Source organism: Apodemus sylvaticus, chromosome 12, assembly GCF_947179515.1.
Source record: "Apodemus sylvaticus chromosome 12, mApoSyl1.1, whole genome shotgun sequence".
NCBI lineage: Eukaryota > Metazoa > Chordata > Mammalia > Rodentia > Muridae > Apodemus > Apodemus sylvaticus.
Window position 1 is genome coordinate 90,802,032 of NC_067483.1, and position 20,250 is coordinate 90,822,281.

The following is a 20,250-nucleotide window of genomic DNA, read 5'->3' on the forward strand; positions in this document are numbered from 1 at the left end:
AGTTTCATTTTTTCCACATACCTAGCATTTGTTATTGTCTAATTACAGCTCTTGTAGAGGGTGTGTAGCATACCTCACTGTGGTTTTGATTTACATTACACAAATGACTAATACTGTAGAGTACCTTTTCATGTTCGTTTTCTCTCTGGAAGTCTTTGTGTACCATCCAGATCTTTTGCCTGTTTTTAAATATTGAACTGTTTTGCATATAAAGTTATGAGGGTTCCCCGAGCAAGAAAAATGGCCATATTAGTTTTTCCATATATCTTGTCTCGTATTAAGTTAATGAAAGTTTATGACTAACACTTTAGGGAAAAGCTTTGGGAGGAAATAAATATGTAGAAGTGGCTACTAATTATTTTCTTGTCTCAATGAGTTTGTTATTCTGGACTTCTCATGTGCATGGAACCATAGTCTTTTAATTTGGCCTCTTTCGTTTAGCATAGATTTTTTTTTTTTTTTTTTTTTTTTTTTTTTTTTTTGGTTTTTTGGATTTGAGTTTTTTTTTTTTTTTTTTTTTTTTTTTCCCGAGACAGGGTTTCTTTATATAGCCCTGGCTTTCCTGGAGTTCACTCTATAGACCAGGCTGGCCTCAAACTCAGATATCCGCCTGCCTTTGCCTCTGCCTCCCAAGTGCTGGGATTAAAGGCGTGCACCACCACTGCCTGGCTAGCATAGAATTTCTTAAGTTCACATAATAGCATGGTATTTTAATTTCATTCTTTCTTTTGGTCGAATAATATTTCTTATTAAAAATGTTTTATGTGTGTAGGTGTTCTAATTATATGTGTCTGTGTGTACTACATGTGTGCCTGGTATCCACAGAGGTCAGGAAGAGGGTTGCTTATCCCTTAGGACTGGAGATGATGATCGTTGTGAATTGCCAAGTAGGTGCTAGGGATTGAACCTGGCTCCTCTGCAAGAGTAACCTGTAACTGCTGAGCTGTTTTCCAGCCTGAGTGGCAAACCCTTCATTGAGTGGACGGCCTACATTTCATTTATTCACTCATTTGTCATTGAACATTTTAGTGTCTTCTTTTCGGTTGTGAATAGTGCATGTGTGTGCAAACATATTCTAGCCAGGCGGTGATGGCACACACCTGTAATCCCAGCACTCTGGGAGGCAGAGGCAGGTGGATTTCTGAGTTCGAGGCCAGCCTGGTCTACAGAGTGAGTTCCAGAACAGCCAGGGCTATACAGAGAAACCCTGTCTCGAAAAAACCAAATCCAAAAAACCAAAACCAAACCAAAACAAAAAACAAACAAAACAAAACTAAAAAAAAAACCAAAAACATATTCCATGTAAACATATATTTTGAATTTTTGGGGATGTATACCTGCTAGTTTACTAGTTTAAAATTGCTAGGTCATGCAGTAAGTCTGTAGTTAATTTGGCAAACCACCAACCTTTTTATACAATTGGTACTATTTTCTGTTTTTTTATCAGCTGTGAATGAGGGTCCTGAACCAATACCTGTTATTTTCTCCTTTTGCTTTATTTTTTAAATCATGTGGATTCATCTCTGGGTGGGAAAAGTTACCTGTCATTTGTTATGCCTTTTCTATGACTAGTGCATGGATTTCTTCTTGTTCTTATTGGCCGTTTTTTACATCTTTCAAGAAAAATCCTTACTCTCATTTTCCACAAACTGGACAGTCTCTCTTGCTCTTTCTCGGTCTCTTTCTCTTTTTGTTTTTTACCTTCCTTTTCCTCTCTCTCTCTCTCTCTCTCTCTCTCTCTCTCTCTGTATATGTTAAATGTCAGTCATTTTTGTTATACTCTTTAACAAATAGAGTAGTAACATTGATCCAACCTTGAAAACACTCAGAAGGCCTACCTGCTATTTGAAGGCATGTGTATACCATGTGTGTGGAGGTCAGAGGACAGTGTGGGAAAGTTGGTTCATTTGGTCCTTGGGGATCGAGTTTGGATCATGAGACTTCATGGAAGTCCTCTCCCCAGCCCATAGCTGCTGTTTTTACAGTATAATGATAATTGGGTAATGAGTGATTTTTGTTTTTGAATGATGGGATTTTTTTCCCCCCAAAGCAAGTACTTTCACAAGTAGATTTTGATAAAGTATTTGTAGTTTGTCATAGATTTGGATTTGGACTAGTCAGCAAGTTGATAATATATTGGTAAAGTGTCTCTAGTCACTACAGCTATTGGTGTTCAGTTGCAAAGACTAAACAGAATCTCGATAACTGCCTCTGGTTAGTTGGGGAAGAAACCGTTCATGCTAAGGAAAGCTGGAATTGATGTTCCACGAGACCCTCCTCAGCCATAGATTTTACTTTACTATCTTAGCTCCATTCTGCCCAGTGAAATGTATTGTAGTGTATTTGAGTTTGTGTCTAAGGGTGAGAGACTGACATTTCAACAAAGATTGTGCTTTGCTGTATTTAAAAGATTGAGCTGTATCATCCTGTTGCTGCTGAGATAGCTTGCTTGCTTTCATTTCTAAACAATGTTTTCTTCTTACAGATTAGCAAGACACTTACAGAAGGAGGCCCAAGCTCAACACAATAATTCTGAATTCACAGAGGAACAAAAGGTACCATAAAATAATGTGATTCTAGGACATGTGATTCCCACTGATAAGGAAAGGGCTATACTGATACTGTATGTTCTCAGGGCTAACCATTTGCTAGTGGATAACCAGCTGGTGTGCTCCTCCCTGGGCAAGACTACCCAGTTCTCAGTATTCCTTAGTTGCCTTAGTTCTTCGTGTGGGGCTGGGGCATCATGGACTTTCCCTCGTCCATTTTGCCATGTCCTTTTTTGGTGGGGTTTTGTCGTTGTTTTTGAGACAAGGTCTCTCACTATGTAATCCTGCTATCTTGGAACTCACTGTATAGACCATGATGGTCTTGAACTCACAGCATTTCTTCTGCCTCTGCCCCAGGAGTGCTAGGATTAAAGTCCTGTACCACCATGCCTGGAAAACTTAGGATTCTTACTTGAGCCTGTTCGTGGTTAGTTTACTGAGCATTCATTTTAGTTCTCAGTAGTCTTGTTATTGTAACAACTGATTGTAAGAGCCAGCGGAAAGCTGCCAAGTGCTTCATTCCATTGAATTCCCTACTTGGAGTAGTAGGTTTTCCATGTAAGTTTCTACACAGAACACCCTGACTCATGATACTTAGAAAGCTTTCCTGTTTTGAGTCAAATTTAAGTGGTAATGAGAACTCAGTACTATATGCTTGTTGTATATCTCTGTCCTTTTCTCTACCTGCATCTCTTCATACTCTCCTCCCCCAAGCTAGACAAGATGCAGAAGATGATTAGTTGCTTAAATATTAAAAAATTAAGTCAAGATTAGGTGAGACTATATTCTTTATATATTTTTAATTTTTCTTATATAAATTGAATACATTATTGTACAATTACTGTGTTTTTGTTTTTATTTTATGATGATCTTTTGAGCTATCAATTTCCCTAGGCAATGGCAAAGTAAAATAGCATTTTACTTAGATTTTCTATACTGTATGATGTACAATTAGTTTTTGAGTGAGTGCTAATAATTTAAGTCTAAAGTTAGACTTAACTTATCTTCAGTGCTTAGTCTTTTTTTGTTTTCCTTTTTTTTAAAGCTGGGTAGGGGTGAGGGAAGGTTTTAAGGCAAGCTTTCTCTGTGTAGCCCCAGCTGTCCTAGAACTCACTCTGTAGACAAGGCTGGCCTTGAACTCAGAGATCCACCTGCCTCTGCCTCCTGAGCACTGGAATTGAAGGCATGTGCTACCATTGCCTGGCTGCTGCTTTTTTTTTTTTTTTTAATTATTATTAAGGTGTGTGTGAGAGAACAGTCTTCAGGAGTCGGTTCTCTCTTTCTGCCCTCACCTCTTGTGTTAGCAGGCTTGCACAGCAAACATGGTTATCCTTCTGTCCCTGGGCCATCTGGCTCCTCAGTGCTCAGTCTTACTGTATTTGGACTCTGACATGTCTAGACTCAAGTTATTTAATTGTGTTTCTGCATGGTTTCAGTAGAGCACATCATTTTGACCTCAAGAGCAACTGCGGTTAGGTAACATTTCTTAAACTAGTTGTGAACAGCGCCTATAGTGCTATAGTGCAGTGCATTTCTGTATAAAAAGCTCTGGGTTCTACAGGAAGAAAAGTTTACATTTAAGAGTTTATTAGTGAACTCCCAGCTATTAAACTACATTTTTATCGTAGGTGTTAAAGTGTATTACATTAAATAGATTCTGTAATTAAAAAACAAACAAACAAAAACACCAGTTAAACAGTAGGCCCTCGGGAAGGAGGGAACAAGAAAAAGATATGGATGCTGTCATCTGAAAATACCTAGAGTATTGATATATCTCAGTACAAATAGAATTTTAAAAAAAAAACTTTTTAAAGCTGTTTAATTTTTTGTGTGTGTTTCGCCTGTATGTATGTTTATATACTACTTGCATGCCTGGTGCCCATAGAAGCCAAGAGAGGTTTACATAATGCATGAATATATCTCAGTGCAAATAGAATTCTTTTCAAAATCTTTAAAAAATAATATTTTGTATGGATGTTTTGCCTGTATGTATGTCTATCTGTCTACCACTTACATGTCTGGTACCCACAGAAGTCAGAGGAGGGTATTGGATCTCTGCATCTGAGGGTACAGATGGTTATGAGCTGCCAAGTTCTTGATGAGCCTTGAACCCAAGTCCTCTGCAAGAGCAACCAGTACTCTAACTGCCATCTCTCCAGCTCTTAGGGTTTTTTTGTTAATATGTAAAAAGTTATATCTAAATATATAAGTTTACTTTCTCAAGCCTTTCCTTCTGCTCAGGACTTAAACTATAGTTTTAGAGCCCTCCTTGTTTCCCCAGAGGCTCTCACTGTGCCTCTGTAAGGCTTGGGAAGCTCTGTTTGCTGGAGCGTGCAGACGATGGTGCCCATGCCTTGTCAGACTTGTGCCAGTGTTTTACATCACATAGGAGATGGGCTCTTTGAGAGTAGGAGCTATGCCTAGTCATTAGTGTCCATTTCATATCCTGTTAAAGTGTATCTGACTGTAAAACTCCTTACCATTTATTATAAATACTAAGTACGTGTTTAAATAAGTTAGATTTGCTTCAGTCAGAATTGCATTATGCTAGGATACTACTAATAACTTCAGAAATTTTAAATCCTTTGGTGAATTTTAGGTTTTTTGGAGAAGACATAAGACAGCTTAGAAGGACCAGTGGAACTGAGCAGTTTTCATTGGCATTCTTTTTGGAACATTTGTACTTATTCTTAATTAGTTAATTAATAAATCTATTTATTTTTGTAACAGGTATCTATGTAGCCCCGGCTGTCCTGAAACTCTATGTAGACCAGGCTGGTCTTGAGCTCACTGAGATCTGCTTGACTCTGATTCTCTGAGTACTGGGATTGAAGGCGTGCCACCATGCCCAGCTATTTACATTTAACTGATGCAGAAAACCATTCAAATTTTACATATTAATGGGCAATCAGATTGTTTGTTTGTTTGGATAGGTTCTCATTTGTATCCCTGATTATGCTGGAACTTGCTACATACCAGCCTGTACCAGGCTGTGAAATGCTATAGAGAAATAAAGTTTAATTTGTTTTTAAAAATATTAGAACCCTCTTACTGGTTAAAAAAAATGTACCTGATTTTATTTTATATTACAGTGCTTTTTGTTGTTGTTGTTCTTTCTTTTTGTTTTTCTCCTACAGAAAACCATAGGCAAAATTGCAACATGTTTGGAATTGCGAAGTGCAGCATTACAGGTAAACAGGTTTTTTGTTTTTTTTGTTTTTTAACTTTCTAATATAATTGTTCTGTGGAAACATTAGGCACTCATGCCAAAAGCTGTGGCATCTCAGATAAGTTTTACAATTTTGGGAGTTTATCAGTAACATGCATACTAACATGAGTTAACTCATATTTTTTAAACTATAGAAGTCAAAGTTAGAACTTTAATTTTTCTATTACATTTAGCCTGAATATTTCAAAAATGCAAACAAAATCCAGTTTGGCACTTTTCATTTTTTACTTTGAAAGCAAGGAATAGATTTTGAATAATTTTAAATATTTGGTTTCTGCCACGTAAGAGACATAGGGTACAGTGAAATCTTTGTAGTAAAAAGATGTAATGTGCGTATTTTAACTTTAGTCCACACAGTCCCAAGAAGAGTTTAAACTGGAGGACCTGAAGAAGCTAGAACCAAGTAAGTTTTATCTTCTGATGCTCCTGTGGTCTCTTTTAGGGAAATAATTCATTGTATATATCAACACTATTTAGCAAGGTGATTTTCTCTTACTATCTAGTTATATAGCATCTTTTGAGTCCTTTTAAGTTCCTGCAATATTTGTAGTAGTTACAATTTGATGCAAATATATATTCGCCTTTATTTTGTTTTGGTGTCTTTTATAACACTAGTTTCTTGGGAAAGTGTTTACAGCAGAGCCAGAGGAAAAATGTAAGCTGTGGGTAATGATGTCATCCATCCTCCATGGCACGGAACTGTACCCTGCTGTGGGCCTTGCTATTAAATACTCTTTTGCTGAGTCTATTTTTCCCTCTTCCTTTACAACTTTCTGAAGGAAATAATTTCTTCAAATGTTTTGGTGGTTAAGATGCTGCCCAAAAGGCTGCTAAACCCCCCCCCCCCCCCCCCGCCCCTTTCTTTTTGACTGGTTCAGGTGGATATTCGCTTTCTAGAGATGTCTGCAGTATGGCAGAGTGAACATGACAGTGAGCCGTAACCCAGCACCAGTGAGGCGGGATCGCATGGCTCGATGTGTTTGTAAATGGGGAAGAACAGTTCTCAGAGCAGTCTGTTTCTAAGTAGGGATCATAAAATCATAGCATTAAGAACATGAAGGACTCTTGCCGTGGTCACAGTCTCTCACTGTATAATTGAGGAATGTGATGAAGTGACTACAGCCCTTAGTAGCTGGGCAGGACCTGATCAGGGGACAGTTTGTATTAGTACAATTCTTTGAGTGTCTCCACACCTCGGGTGAAGGGCAAAAGACCTGAAGAGAATGTTCATATCAATTTCACAAACTGCCAGTTCCCAGTTCACAGCAAGTCTAAGAAAGGCAGACACATGTAAGTTACTCAGGAAGTGAAATATGCTTGTAATGGAAGGAGCGGGCAGAAAGGACTGCAGAGTCTATACTGAGAGGGATCAGGGTTCTGTTGTTTTGTTTCGGTTGGTAGAGAGAAGCCACAGAGAACACAGGAACACAGATCTGCTGTGACTCTGGTGGCTTTTCCACAATTGTTAGCTGATCAGATTTCATCTCTTCAGAGCAAGATCCTTCTGCATATGGCAAGAATTATGATGAACTGTGTCATGGTTTGGGGTACTTTAGGTAATGCAGACCAAACCTTTTTGTTACAAAAACTGTAATTTTATATTCTTAAATAGTTTTTACCTGCACTCAGTACATATAGGAATGCCACTCAAATAATGTAAAAAGTTTTAATTTTTTCTGACCACGTTTTCTCATGCCTAGAGCTTTTAGGATTTCTTTAAAAAGCATTAACAAATACTTTATGTAAGGTTTTTATTAGTAGCTTCATTGACATGATATTTAGGGACCATACAAACAGACTTCCTCCTTTGTGTTGTCTTGACATTGCAGCCACCACCACAGTCAGTTTTAGGATGCTGTCATCACCCTCAATAGAAGCCCGGTACCCACTAGCATCATTCATTTCCCTACCAATCCTGACCTCCAATTTCCAATTTTAGGCAACCACTAATTTAATTTGTCTATAGACTTGTCTATTCTGAACATTTTATGCAAATGGAACCATATATAGTCTTCCATCACTGGCTATATATATGATATTTTAGAGAAAAACACATTGGTGGCTTTAATAAGAAGATTGTCACTCTGAGGCTGGTGTTCTCCTTGGTAGAACACATACCCAGCATGTGACAGGCATCCCCCAGAGCCACAAAGAAGCAAACAGACAAATGCGCAAGATCACAGCTGTCGTCGGGATGAGGGTGTCTCAGTTTAATGAAACTCAAGTGATAAAAAAAAGTAGGATTCTGCTTCTTACAATTACTATTTTCAGTTATGATTTTTGGATTTTGGATTTTATTTGCTAAAAAAAACAGTTTAAGAGGGCTGGGATGTGGCTTACGGGATCAAGTCCTCTAGTGTTACAGGAGAGGCATAGGGGAGGGGTAGGTAGGTGGGGAACCTTATGCTAGGTGGAATTGATGAAGACTGTGCACTGTGTCCTGGTACCTCGCTGTAATCATCCTCTGTAATTCCTCCTAGTGCCCCCAAAGAACTTTGATTAGTTGCTTCTCTTTCTCTGTTTCTCTCTATCTCTCTCTCTCTCGATTGTTCTCTTTCTTTCTTGTTTTTGTTTATTTGTTTGTAAGAGTTATCAGTTGCATGACTTGGCATTTGGAGAAATTCTCTCAGTTGCCTCTTGCTAATGACAGCTCTGACCCTTGCCTGTGCCCTTGTGCTTGCACATATTAGGAATGGGTCTGGGATATGTCAGTCCTAAACGCCATCACTTTCTGTCTACTTCAGACTGCTGAGATGCAATCGATTCATGTCTCAGTAGAGGCTTAAACTAAGAGTGCCCTGTTGTTCCTCTTGCTTTTTTTTTTTTAAAGGCTTTTGTTTTGTATTTTAAAGATTTATATTAGATTTATTTTGCTTTGTTTTGGTGAGATGACAAGGCCTTGCTGTGTAGCCCAATCTTGTCTGAAACTCAATTCTCTCCTGCCTTAGCCTCCCAAGTACAGGAATTATAGTACTTTACCACTACCTTTGCCATCATTTTATTATATTTTGAATTAATATAATGCCTTTCATTTGAACTTCTTGACTTTAAAAAAGTTATGTATGTCTATCTTATGCTATTTATATCTATCTTATCCTATACCTATCCATCTGTATATCTGTCTGTCTATCTGCCTGTCTGGAAGAGTAGAAGGCTCACCGTCTGGGTAGACATCAGAGGATAACTTCAGGACAGCTTGTAGGAATTGGTTCTCTCCTTCCACTATATGGGTCCCAGGAATCAAACTCAGACCCGTGGACCTAGAGCAAGCACATTTACCCACTGAGCTGTCTGCTGGGCCCATCTTGACATTGCTGGGTGATTAACCTGCTGTTTTTCTGGGAGGGGAATAGCTATGTCTCCTCTACCTCAGTAGGACATGCTCCGTAATTTTTAGTTTCTCAAAGTTGGGCAGCTAGGAGTTATTATTATCAGAAATATTTTTCTGCAACTTAGTGTTTGACTGCACTTGAGATGAAATATTCTTAGTCACTCTGTCCCTTGATTATGCTCCTTCTGAGGGAGCGTAATGACAGCGGCTTTCAGTGTGTCAGGCTGAGGTGGTTCACTTTGCTAATGCTTTCTTTCCTTAGAAGTTTTTTTTTTTTTTTTTTTTTTTTTGAGACAGGGTTTCTCTGTGTAGTCCTGGCTGTCCTGGAACTCACTTTGTAGAGCAGACTGGCCTCGAACTCAGAAATCCGCCTGCCTCTGCCTCCCAAGTGCTGGGACTACAGGCGTGCGCCACCACTGCCCTGCTTTCCTTAGAAGTTTTTTAATCTCTTGAAGTTCCTGTCTGTAATTGTAGTAATTCTAGTAACTTTTGTTTTACTCTTCAGAATGTATTGCTTACTCCAACCTATTTCCCCCACCCTATACAATTCCTTTCCAATAACCCATCCTTTAGAGCACCACAGAAATCCCACTTTCCTGACAGCTTTCTGTGCTCTCCTTAGCCTCAGCTAACCACCTCCTCCTCGTTTCAGCTTCGTGCTGTGTTTATGTCCACTGTCAGAGGAACATGTGTCCTGTAGCAATGTATCACACATTGTTTCCACAGGTGTCCTTTTTTAGAGCAGGAACTGCAAGGTGATGGCAGGTCATTCCTGCAGTCAGAAGGGCTGGGAGCACTGGGCCTCAGTAGGAGAGGACACCACAGGGGTCATAGTGCCTGTGAGGGCCTGAAGCTGAAGGCCCGTGTGAGTGGTCCTAACTAAGGCGGTGGAAAACACTTAGTGAGGCCTGGGGAGAGCGAAATGGCTCAGAGTGCAGGACACTTGCCACCAAGTCTGACTGCCTGAGTTCAATCCCCAGGATCCACATAGTGCAAGGAAAGAATCTATTCACAAAAGGTGTCCTCTGGCCTCCACAGTGCATGCATACGAAGTACATAAAAGGTGCCAAGAGACAGATCAGTGAAGCCTGCCTTATGGAAGCAGGCCATTGGGAGCATTCCCGGTGTTGGTTGTATGTAGGAGCACGTGTGCCTTCAGGGACCACAACAGGGCCTCAGATCCCCTGCAAGTGAACTACCCTGAGTGGGTGCTTGGAACAGAATTGTGGTTCTCTCAAAGAATGGTACATGCTCTTAAACACTGAGCTATATCTCCAGCTCCAAGTTTTTCCTGTCCAAAGCACTGATACCTGAAAAAAGTTTACAAAATATTTGTAGTCGTGGTAACACGTGCCTGTAATTATTCCACCCTAAAGGCAGAGGCAGAAGGATTAGGAATTCAAGTCTAACCTCAACTATGTAGGGAGTTAAGGGCCAGCCTGACCTATATGAAATCCTCTGTCCTAGGGGAAAATATTCTTTATAACTAATGTAACATTCAACATGTTTTATATGTTTCAGGATTGGCCTTTTCTCATTATAAACTATGGTTTCTGTGTCATATCTAATATGAATGAAAATGCTGTCATCCTTGTTCCCATTTTTGGTGTTTACCACAATACTGAGTCATTGCTGTTTATTGAGGCAACAGTTGACTGTAATCATAAAAAGTTCAGAAGGGATATTGTTATGTTTTGAAAAGGCAGAACCCTGTGAGAGAGGGAACATAGGATTCTAGTCAGTGACAACAGAAAACTACGGTGAGTATTGATTTCTGCATAGCAGAGCAGGTTTCTGCTTACTCTCTCTTCCTCTAACCATCTGGGAAGGAAGTGGTGTTCCCTTTCTAGGATTTGGAAGGCACATTACTTTAGCCGAGTTATACATTTGATTATTGTTGGAATTGTATTATTTGAAGAAGACAGACTCAAGCTGGATGTGGTGGGATATGTCTGTTCAAGAGGCTGAGGTGGGAAGATTGTTGTAAGGTCGGGGCTAGGCACTGTCACATAGTGAATTCTAGGTCGAGATACTGAGTGAAACTGTCTCCAAACAAAAAACAAAACAAAACAAAAAACCCAGCCCCATCCCAAAGCTCTCCATCCTTCTCTGAGCCACTGCTGCTCTTGCTTCTTCTGGAATACTGGACAGCTCTGACCCTGGAGTGACTGTGGACAGTACTCTGTCCTGGGTCACAGCTCCAGTGTCTTCTCACAAGTAAGTACTGAAGCACTGAACCTGTGGACTTTGGCTGCTCCACCGTCTCTCTCCCCATTCATACAGCTTTCTGTGTGTCCGTCCTAACAGTAACCACATTCATACATGAGCCTCTTCACTTGTCGGCATCCATTGTCCGTTCTCTTGAGTTTGCTCTAAGGTCCAAATGGGAGTTTTTGATGAGTGTATGTCTCAGTCTAAAACCTGTCCACAGCCAGTATTCATGTTTGAAGTCTTGCCTTGAGGATAAGTTCTACTGAGTCTAGATCTGTAATATGTTAAAATATGTGATGCAATTTTGTCATATGAGAGGCATCAGAAGGATAACTTTCCTGCCACAAACCTTTGCAGTCCTATGCCATTGAGGGGCAGTTTTATTCAAGACATAATAAGACATGCCTGCTATTTGTTGACATGCTTGTTGTCTTGTTTTCCTTGAGTTTGGATAAGATCCATTTAGGAGTTCTTGATTACCGTGGATCCTAGGAGAGTCTAAACCACCGTGGGCAGGAAGTACACAGTTACTAAGAAAAGGAAGACAGAGAATGCAAGTTAATATGTGGCTGCAGACTTTCCTCACAGAACTCAGCACACATTTAAGAAGTTGGATAACAACCAACAGTCATTAGAATATGCTGGGCCATTGTCACCGGTGCCCTCTGGAAGTTACAGGCTGAGTGCACTGAGCACGGCGACATAAGAGACTGTTGTGTTGTCCATTTCATACTGTGAGTCCACCTATGTGTAATTTGCAGCTCATTAAGGGGACCTATATGGGGGGAAGTAAAACACTGAGTTATATATGTATTTACACAGCAGTAGCACAGAGCTTCTCCCTCTATCTTATATGCCCAAAGGGAGCTGTGGGAGACAAGCAACCACAGCCAGGACACAGGACCATGTTGTCTAGAGACTTTTCCTGAAGATAACACTACTTTGTCTATATCTGTAATATATGGAGAGATATAGTAAGTTTTATCATAAAAGGAATATGATAAGTATAACCATGCTAACACAAACCATATCAGTTTGGTGATATCGAGGAGAAAACTTAAGGTAGCATAAGATATGTTCCTGTGCCTCTGATTCTTATCTTTAATTAAAGCAGTACACAGAGGAGGCGCCCCACGACTCACCCAGGACCTTGGACATAGCAGAAAAGGGTTAGGGGCTAATTTTCCTCAGATCTCTGCAAATAAGTACATAGTGGCTCTGGAAAGATAGTCTGGAAATTTGAAAATATATTTAATGTGTTTGGCAAAACTGACTGAAAATTGTATGCTCTCTGAGATACAATGTTTGGTTTCATGGAAAAATTCATGTTTCTTTGTCTTTTTATTATAGTCCTGAAGAATATTCTTACATATAATAAAGAATTCCCATTTGATGTTCAGCCTATCCCATTAAGGTATTCATATTTATCTTCCTCCCTTACTGTCTTCTTTATACCTGCTTCTCAGATACATCTGTTGTTGCTTTATGCACTTTGGTATCATTGATAATGATTGATATCAACATTGGTAACAATATATCAACCTCATTTCTTTTTCTTTTTTTAAGATTTATTTATTTCATGTATGTGAGTACACTATAGCTGTCTTCAGACACACCAGAAAAGGGCATCAGATCCCATTACAGATGGTTGTGAGCCACCATGTGGTTGCTGGGAATTGAACTCAGGACCTCTGGAAGAGAAGTCAGTGCTCTTAACCGCTGAGCCATCTCCCCAGCCCATATGCCAACCTCTTAAAATACTTAACATCCTGTGGAACTGCTTTGAGGCTTTGTTGGTGTACTAAGTATTATAGCTCATTGTTTGAGGGTTTTTTTTTCTTCTTTCTGTTTCATGTAGACGGATTTTAGCACCTGGTGAAGAAGAGAATTTGGAATTTGAAGACGATGAAGAAGGTGGTGCTGGAGCAGGACCTCCTGGTTCTCCCTCTGCTAGAGTTCCTGGTGGGCATCCTAACACAGCACACACACACTGCTTATCCTGCAGGACATGTCAACTTAGGTTGGCATTTTCTAGTGGAGAGGAAAACTTCTCCCTTGACAACCGTAGGCAAAGTCTCATTGGTAGGCCACCGTCAGTGGTTTCTTAGGCACACAGTGTGAAAGGATCATTGCCGTAGTGGTCCTCAGAACACACCTTGGGAGATTCGCCAGTATCCACAGCTCACAAGCAGACTGCTCACATGAACATTGAGGTGTTAAAGAAGGAACGGGCAGATTTCCTCATCAAATCCAAGATGCCAATGCCAGCTACAGATCAGTCTTGCAAATCAGTTTTGCCTTGGTCCCACAGTATCAGCCTGTGTCTGTGGTACATAATCAGTCTTTAACCAAATTGTAGTTGGTGTACCTTTACCTACAAGGAATAAAGAATACATACTGAGCCTTTTTAATTTTGGACAAGCTTGGATGAAGATCTTCCTTTCCTGTGAATATAAATAACTTTAGGGAAATTCACATGGTAGCTGTTATGACTGGTGATCCATTTCAGATACAAGACATTGGTCTGTTTTGCTTCTGAAGACAGACACTTCTTTCTTTTTTTAATTTTTAAAATTTCATGTATTTTGCTTGCAAGTATGTATGTGCACCACATGCATGACTGGTGTCTGCAGTGCAGCAGCCAGTATCACTGTTGAGTTACACACAGTTTTATATAGACTTTTAAAAAGCACCAACTGTGAAAAGAAGGATTAGAAATTCAGCAATCTTAGCATGAAATTCTCATAGAAGACACTGTTAGAGACCAGTCGTCTAAGCAGCCTGTCTGTGGTTGGTGGTGTGAGACAGCAACAGTGCTCGCTGTCTTCTGGGAGAGTCATTAGAGACCTGGTGGGGCAGAAAGACCACGGGTGCCCTAACACGTGTGCACTGCCTTTCATGCTCTGGCGCCGCCAACAGAGGTGTGTCCACATTGTGAAACGCAGCAAGCTACATTAAAATTTAGGCATTTTAAACGTGTGTGTTATGTCTCGTACAGGATTGTTTTAAAGGAAAAACTTTTTTGTTTTTTGTTTTTGTTTTTTTCAAGACAGGGTTTCTCTGTTTAGCCCTGGCTGTCCTGGAACTCACTCTGTAGACCAGGCTGGCCTCAAACTCAGAAATCTGCCTGCCTCTGCCTCCCAAGTGCTGGGATTAAAGGCTTGTGCCACTACTGCTTGGCTAAGGAGAAAACTCTCTTAAGCTGTTTTTTTCTAACATATTAGAGATCTCTTACAACTTAATAAGGAAAGGACATTTCAACAGCTTCTTCAGAAAGGAGAAAATCTAAATGCATGATTTAATACAAAAAGGTGTGCTGTCCTGTTGACCTTCCGAGGCCAGACGAGCTGCAGGCAGATCAGTGCCTCTGCACACCTAAATTAAGTTGAGTAAAGCATCAGAGAAAACCAAAGCCTGGGGACTACAACAGCACTCACTTGCGAGTGCAGCCATGAGCAGCTTTCTGCTAAGGTGCTAAGTTTCAAACTCAGGCCTCTGGGAAAGCACACACAGCAAGCCATGTTCCCAATCCACTCAAGTGTGTTGGTGAATGGAAACGATTCCAACATTCAATGTTCTTGCGGTTCTATGTTGCCATTCCCTCTAATTCTAACTTCTAAGAATAAATCATACAGAATGAGGACGAGAGAGCAAATCAGGCTTTAATAATCTACCTAGTAATTGAATCTAGGATTTCTAAACTATAAATGAGTAGTAACTGAAAGATTTCCTGGTCTCTGCTCTCAACCAGTCTCCCCTCTGGTTTTGTTGTGTTTTTTGAGACGGGGTTTCCCCGTGTAGCTCTGGCTAGCCTAGAACTTCATCTGTAAACAAGACTGGCCTCAAGCGTGCCTGTCTCTGCCTCTAGAGTGCTGGGATTAAAGGTGTGAGCCACTCATGGCTTTTTTTTTTTTTTTTTTTTTTTTTTTTTTTTTTTTTTTTTTTTTGGCCTACATGTATGTGCACCATGTTCATGCAGTGCCCTCAAGGGCCAGAAGAGGGCATCAGATGCCTTTAGACTGGAGTTACAGAAGTTGTGAGCTGCCATGTGGGTACTGGAACTTGAGTCTAAGTCCTCTGAAAGAGCATGCAGTTATTTGAGCCATCTTTTCAGCCTCACATACTTCTCAAGCTTCAGAAAAACAGGATTTTCCTGGTTTTTTTCCCTTATAAGTTCATATTAAATGTAATGTGCACTGAATATATGTTTTATGTGGATGTACTTTCTTACTGATTTTGTGCTAGCTTAGAATTAGGCTTCCTTGGTAACATGAACATTTTATTGAGCTTGCGGTAATGATTCTGCTTTTACGGTGTTTGTGGAGTATGGAGTGCAGATTTATCTTCATATAATTAGGTACTTATTCACAGAGAATAATACCAAGCCAGGAGTTGTGGCACTTGCCTGTAATGTCCATATTCAGGAACCTAAGAACATCCTGAAACCAAAAAAGAATAATACAGTGTTTGATTGCGAGAAAGCAAAATGTTAATGCCTGCTTGGTTGCTAAGCTGAAAATATTTTTGATGCAATTTTTTTTGATGGCCTACTTGTTACTGTGGTTCCTCTGTTGCCAGGTACTTTATTGCCACGGTTGCCATCAGAACCAGGGATGACGTTACTTACCATCAGGATTGAGAAAATTGGTCTGAAAGACGCAGGCCAGTGCATCGATCCGTACATCACAGTCAGCGTGAAAGGTCAGAGCCCTGTGTGTGGATGTCCTTGTGCCAGACACCATGCTGTGTTCCACTTGGAGCAGTTGTTCGTAGAGCCATGGCTACTCTGTCTGTAGCAACTTTAATTCATTTTATGATAGGAATTCCCTGGAATTGATCTTTAGTCCTTCCGTGAATGCTCTGATAATTTAATAAATATATTTTTAAGTGTATAGATTAGACTCACTTTTGCTTTTGAGCCTGTCTTTGTTTCTTGTTATACTTAATACTCCAGACCCATCTAGGGAGCTAGCTAGCCATACACAGTCCTTTTAGCAGTAGGGACAGTTTCCAGAACACAGAATTAAGAAAATCTTCCTTTTCCACAGGTATGTAGGTTGCATAGCCCTTTGGTTCCCATAGCAGGTTTCTGTAAAGTGAGTGCTGCAGTGGAGAGTGAAAATAGAGATCCCAGAAGAGGGTCTGTTCATAGCATCCAGTCCCTGAGAGCCACTACGAGACATCAGAGTATCTTATCAGAGTTAGAAACTGTGATTAAACTGGCCATTACCCCTGAATCGTTAACAGGGATACCACATGGCAGAATTCTTTGTTGTTGCTATACATATTATTCAGTACTTTGTTTTCAAAGCACTTAGTCTTTAAAAATAATTAGTAGGTGTCAGCCATTGTGGAGCATACCTTGATCCTAGTTTCTAGGCAGCTAAGGCAGAATTACTTGAGCCCAACTTTAGAGAATGCATAAAGAGATTCTGTTTCGAAAAAAATTACTAAGAACATTATTATTGATTCTTAATAGTCAAGTCATCCAAGAAGCGACTGTACAGCTAATACATGTGGTTAGCGAGATGCTGCAGTTAAAGCAACCAGACAACCAGATGAGAGCTGAGATTAAACAGGCAGCTTAGCCGGACAGTGGTTGTGCATGCCTTTAATCCCAGAACTTGGGAGGCAGATGCAAGAGGATTACTGAGTTTGAGGCCAACCTGATCTACAGAGTGAGTTCCAAGACAGCCAGGGCTACACAGAGAAACCATGTCTTGGGGAAAAACAAAACAAACAAACAAAAAAAAGTGGAAACAGCTTGTATCACTTGTAGAAATAAGCTCAGGCCCATTGGTTCATTAGTAACAAAAGAAATTTAGCCACAGGGAAAATTTGAGTAAGCAGAGACATGATTTAAAGAACTGATAGTAATACTTTCAAGTCAGTGGTTCTCAATCTTTCTAACGCTGTGACCATTTAATGCAGTTCCTTGTGGTATGCTGACCCCCAACTGTAGATTTTATTTGTTGCTACTCATAACTGTAATTTTGATACTGTTATGAATATCATAACGTAAATATCTGATATGTAGGATATCAAAGAAGCCACGACCCACACGTTGAGAACTGCTGCTTTAAGATAGAACTAACTATCAAGTGTGAAAAAGTAATTGTACTCTACACATTGTTTGGTAGATCAGTTGTAGAATGATATAACTCCTTCAAGAAGGTATTTTTGAGTTAAATATGAAATATTGAATGATATATAGTGAATGTTGTTATCTTTGCATATATGTTGAACTGACACATGATTTTGTGTAAATATCTTTAAGAACTGAAATAATCAGACAGACCTACCAAATTAATACCTTTGTTGAATAATAAATATATTAAGCCTGATGCCGGATTTGAGTAAGTGGGGTTCCTGGATCCGGGAAAGTAAAGCCGTATTGAGTACCTTAGTACACCACCTAGCTGTGCTCAAGCAGGTTATGTTTAGGAAACAGAACTAGAATGTAGGGACGCTGTGTAAATTTCTTCACTGATGAGACAGGTTTTTCGTGTGTTTGTTTTTTGGTTTTTGGTTTTGTTTTTTTCTTGTTTGGTTTTATTTTATTTCATCTTGTTTTTGGCAGTTCTCATTCGCATCTGACTTGAATATAGCTGAGGAATTCTGACTTAATTCTAGATTTAAGGCCTTTCCAGCCAGGCCCTTGATCATGGTTGCAAACTAGCAGCTGAGGGCCAGCCACATTGTAGCAAAGTATATAAGGTCCAGATTTTTCCTGCACATATGTGCCCCCAGGAAACAAAGTTCTTTCCCCTCTTAAAGATCAAATTTGATCTCCTGCAAACTTTCCCAATCCTGTGGTCTCCATGCTCTTAGTTCAGCTCGCTCCGCACACCATAGACAGCAGCGGTTCCCAGGCAAATCTCGGAGTTCTAGGACAGCCAGGGCTACACAGAGAAACGCAGTCTCAAAAAACACAACAAAAGCAAAAAGGAGGTGAGGGTTGAGAGCAGAGACCAGGAAAATTAATTTATAGTTTAGCATTCATAGATGCAATTATTAGGTAGGACCCCAGAATCTCTCCGCTATCCACCTCTGCAGGATATGTGGCCTTTGGTAGTCTGTACATCTGACTGTCCCTAAGTGGAAACTTGTTTCTCTCTAGATTTGAATGGCATAGATTTAACTCCAGTACAAGATACTCCTGTGGCTTCAAGAAAAGAAGATACTTATGTTCATTTTAATGTGGACATTGAGCTCCAGAAACATGTTGAAAAGTTAACCAAAGGTTTGTGACCATAATCTTTGTCTTCCTATGGACAGCACTTGTTTGCGTAGGTACACAGTGGTTTTGTCATAGTCCACATCTGGTGGAAGTCAGTGTCACCTGGTTAGTTGAAGAAATCCAAACAGTAATGTTTTTTAAATGTTGAAAATGGGGGTTGTGCGTATAATAGCACTAGAATATAAGTTCTTTACTATTAAAATGTTAGGCCTGGGAGATGGCTCAGTGAGAGGACCTAAGCTAATCCACTACATCCATGTAAAAGCCAGGCGTGACAGCCTGCCAGTGCTGGGAGATGACACATGAGTGGATTCCTGAGGTTTGCTCACCAGGCAGCCTCGCTCCAGGCTTAGAGAGAAACCCTGTCTCCAGAAGCAGGATGGAGGAAGAGATACTGATGTTAACCTCTTGCTCCTGCTTGTGCACATACGTGGACATGCATGACAGCTTTTCTCATTCTGATGACTGGATAAAGATGGAACTCCTGAGGATGCTCTCTATCCCTTTCCCTCCACTTACACTGAATAGAAAATGCAGAACAAGCAGCTCATTGGAGGGAAGATGGAAAAGAGCCACCTTTTAGCACAGATCCTTACAGTAAATATTAGCAGTTGCCATTTGCCCAGTGACGTCAGTGATCTCTGTAGAGAACCCGAGCTCAGTTGCGGTTCTGAGATACCAAGCTCCATTGGAAGTGTGTGTGAAGTGAATGCTTTTTAGAAAGTATTCCCGCAACCTCTGGAGTGGCAATGCTGTACTTGTCAAAGCCGGAGCTGTGGCAGCGGCAGCCTGGACTCAAAGATGAGCATGGCGCAGCCCATCAAGTGGCTTTTAAAGTCCTTCAGGTTAATGAGACTCCAGGGCTTGAAATGCCCTCAGAAGTGTATGTGTCAGTGTTGTGGGTTAATAAGGGAGAGACTACAATGCCAAGTGTGAGTGTGCCTTGACACTCTAGCTTTCTCCCTGTTACTTTGAGATACATTTCTGACACGAAGGGAAGACAGTAGTGGTCCTCACTGTGCTCTCGATCCTGATGCTGATGAATCATTGGACCATATCGGGCTTCCCTGCTCCTCTTCTCCAGTTTTGAACTTAATCTTTAGTCACTGTAGTTCTAACTAATGAACTTTCCTGTTTATAAGCCATCTCAGGACATCCTAATTTTACATTTCTCTTAACAATTGTGTAGAGTACAGAGGTCTGCATACCAAGACATCTTATCTTGTTTTCTTACAGTGAACATGAGTAAGTAGTAAACCTGATTGGACTCAGGTTTGCAAGCCGTGTTTTCAAGACCTGATAGCCCCAGAGTCTCTCTGATAATTAGAGGTGTCTGCTATTGGTGTAGGAATGAGAAGAGATACTACAGCTCTGTGGATCTATATAGGGTCCTGTGCTTAGGGAAGTTGGTCCCCAGTAACCTGACTATTGTCTTACTTTTGTGTAAAGGCAAGTTCATGGCCAGTGTACCCATTTCTCCCTCCCTCCCTTTCCTTCCAGTGTATTCTGAGTGACAGGGCTTTTTTGCTTGATTAGTGAGTTATGATTGCACCTACGTACCAGAACAGTTTACACATTTTAGAACATTGTTAAACATCAGTTAGAAGCTGTATTGTCACTAATGTACATGGCTGTTACAGTTTTTAAAGATAGAATCCAGCACCACCCTGGTCAAAGTAGAATTAAGTAG

General features: G+C 40.3%; 1 protein-coding gene across 1 annotated transcript in view; it reads left to right on the forward strand.

The window, feature by feature from the left end:
- The window catches only part of Aida (axin interactor, dorsalization associated), a 28,934-nt gene that overhangs the window by 4,332 nt on the left and 4,352 nt on the right, over positions 1-20,250 (forward strand). Inside the window, exons 2-8 of the mRNA XM_052200077.1 lie at positions 2,486-2,555; positions 5,687-5,740; positions 6,127-6,181; positions 12,671-12,734; positions 13,179-13,282; positions 15,899-16,021; positions 18,441-18,563. Of these exons, the coding sequence (XP_052056037.1) occupies positions 2,486-2,555; positions 5,687-5,740; positions 6,127-6,181; positions 12,671-12,734; positions 13,179-13,282; positions 15,899-16,021; positions 18,441-18,563 (593 nt within the window). The remainder of the gene's footprint in view (positions 1-2,485; positions 2,556-5,686; positions 5,741-6,126; positions 6,182-12,670; positions 12,735-13,178; positions 13,283-15,898; positions 16,022-18,440; positions 18,564-20,250) is intronic.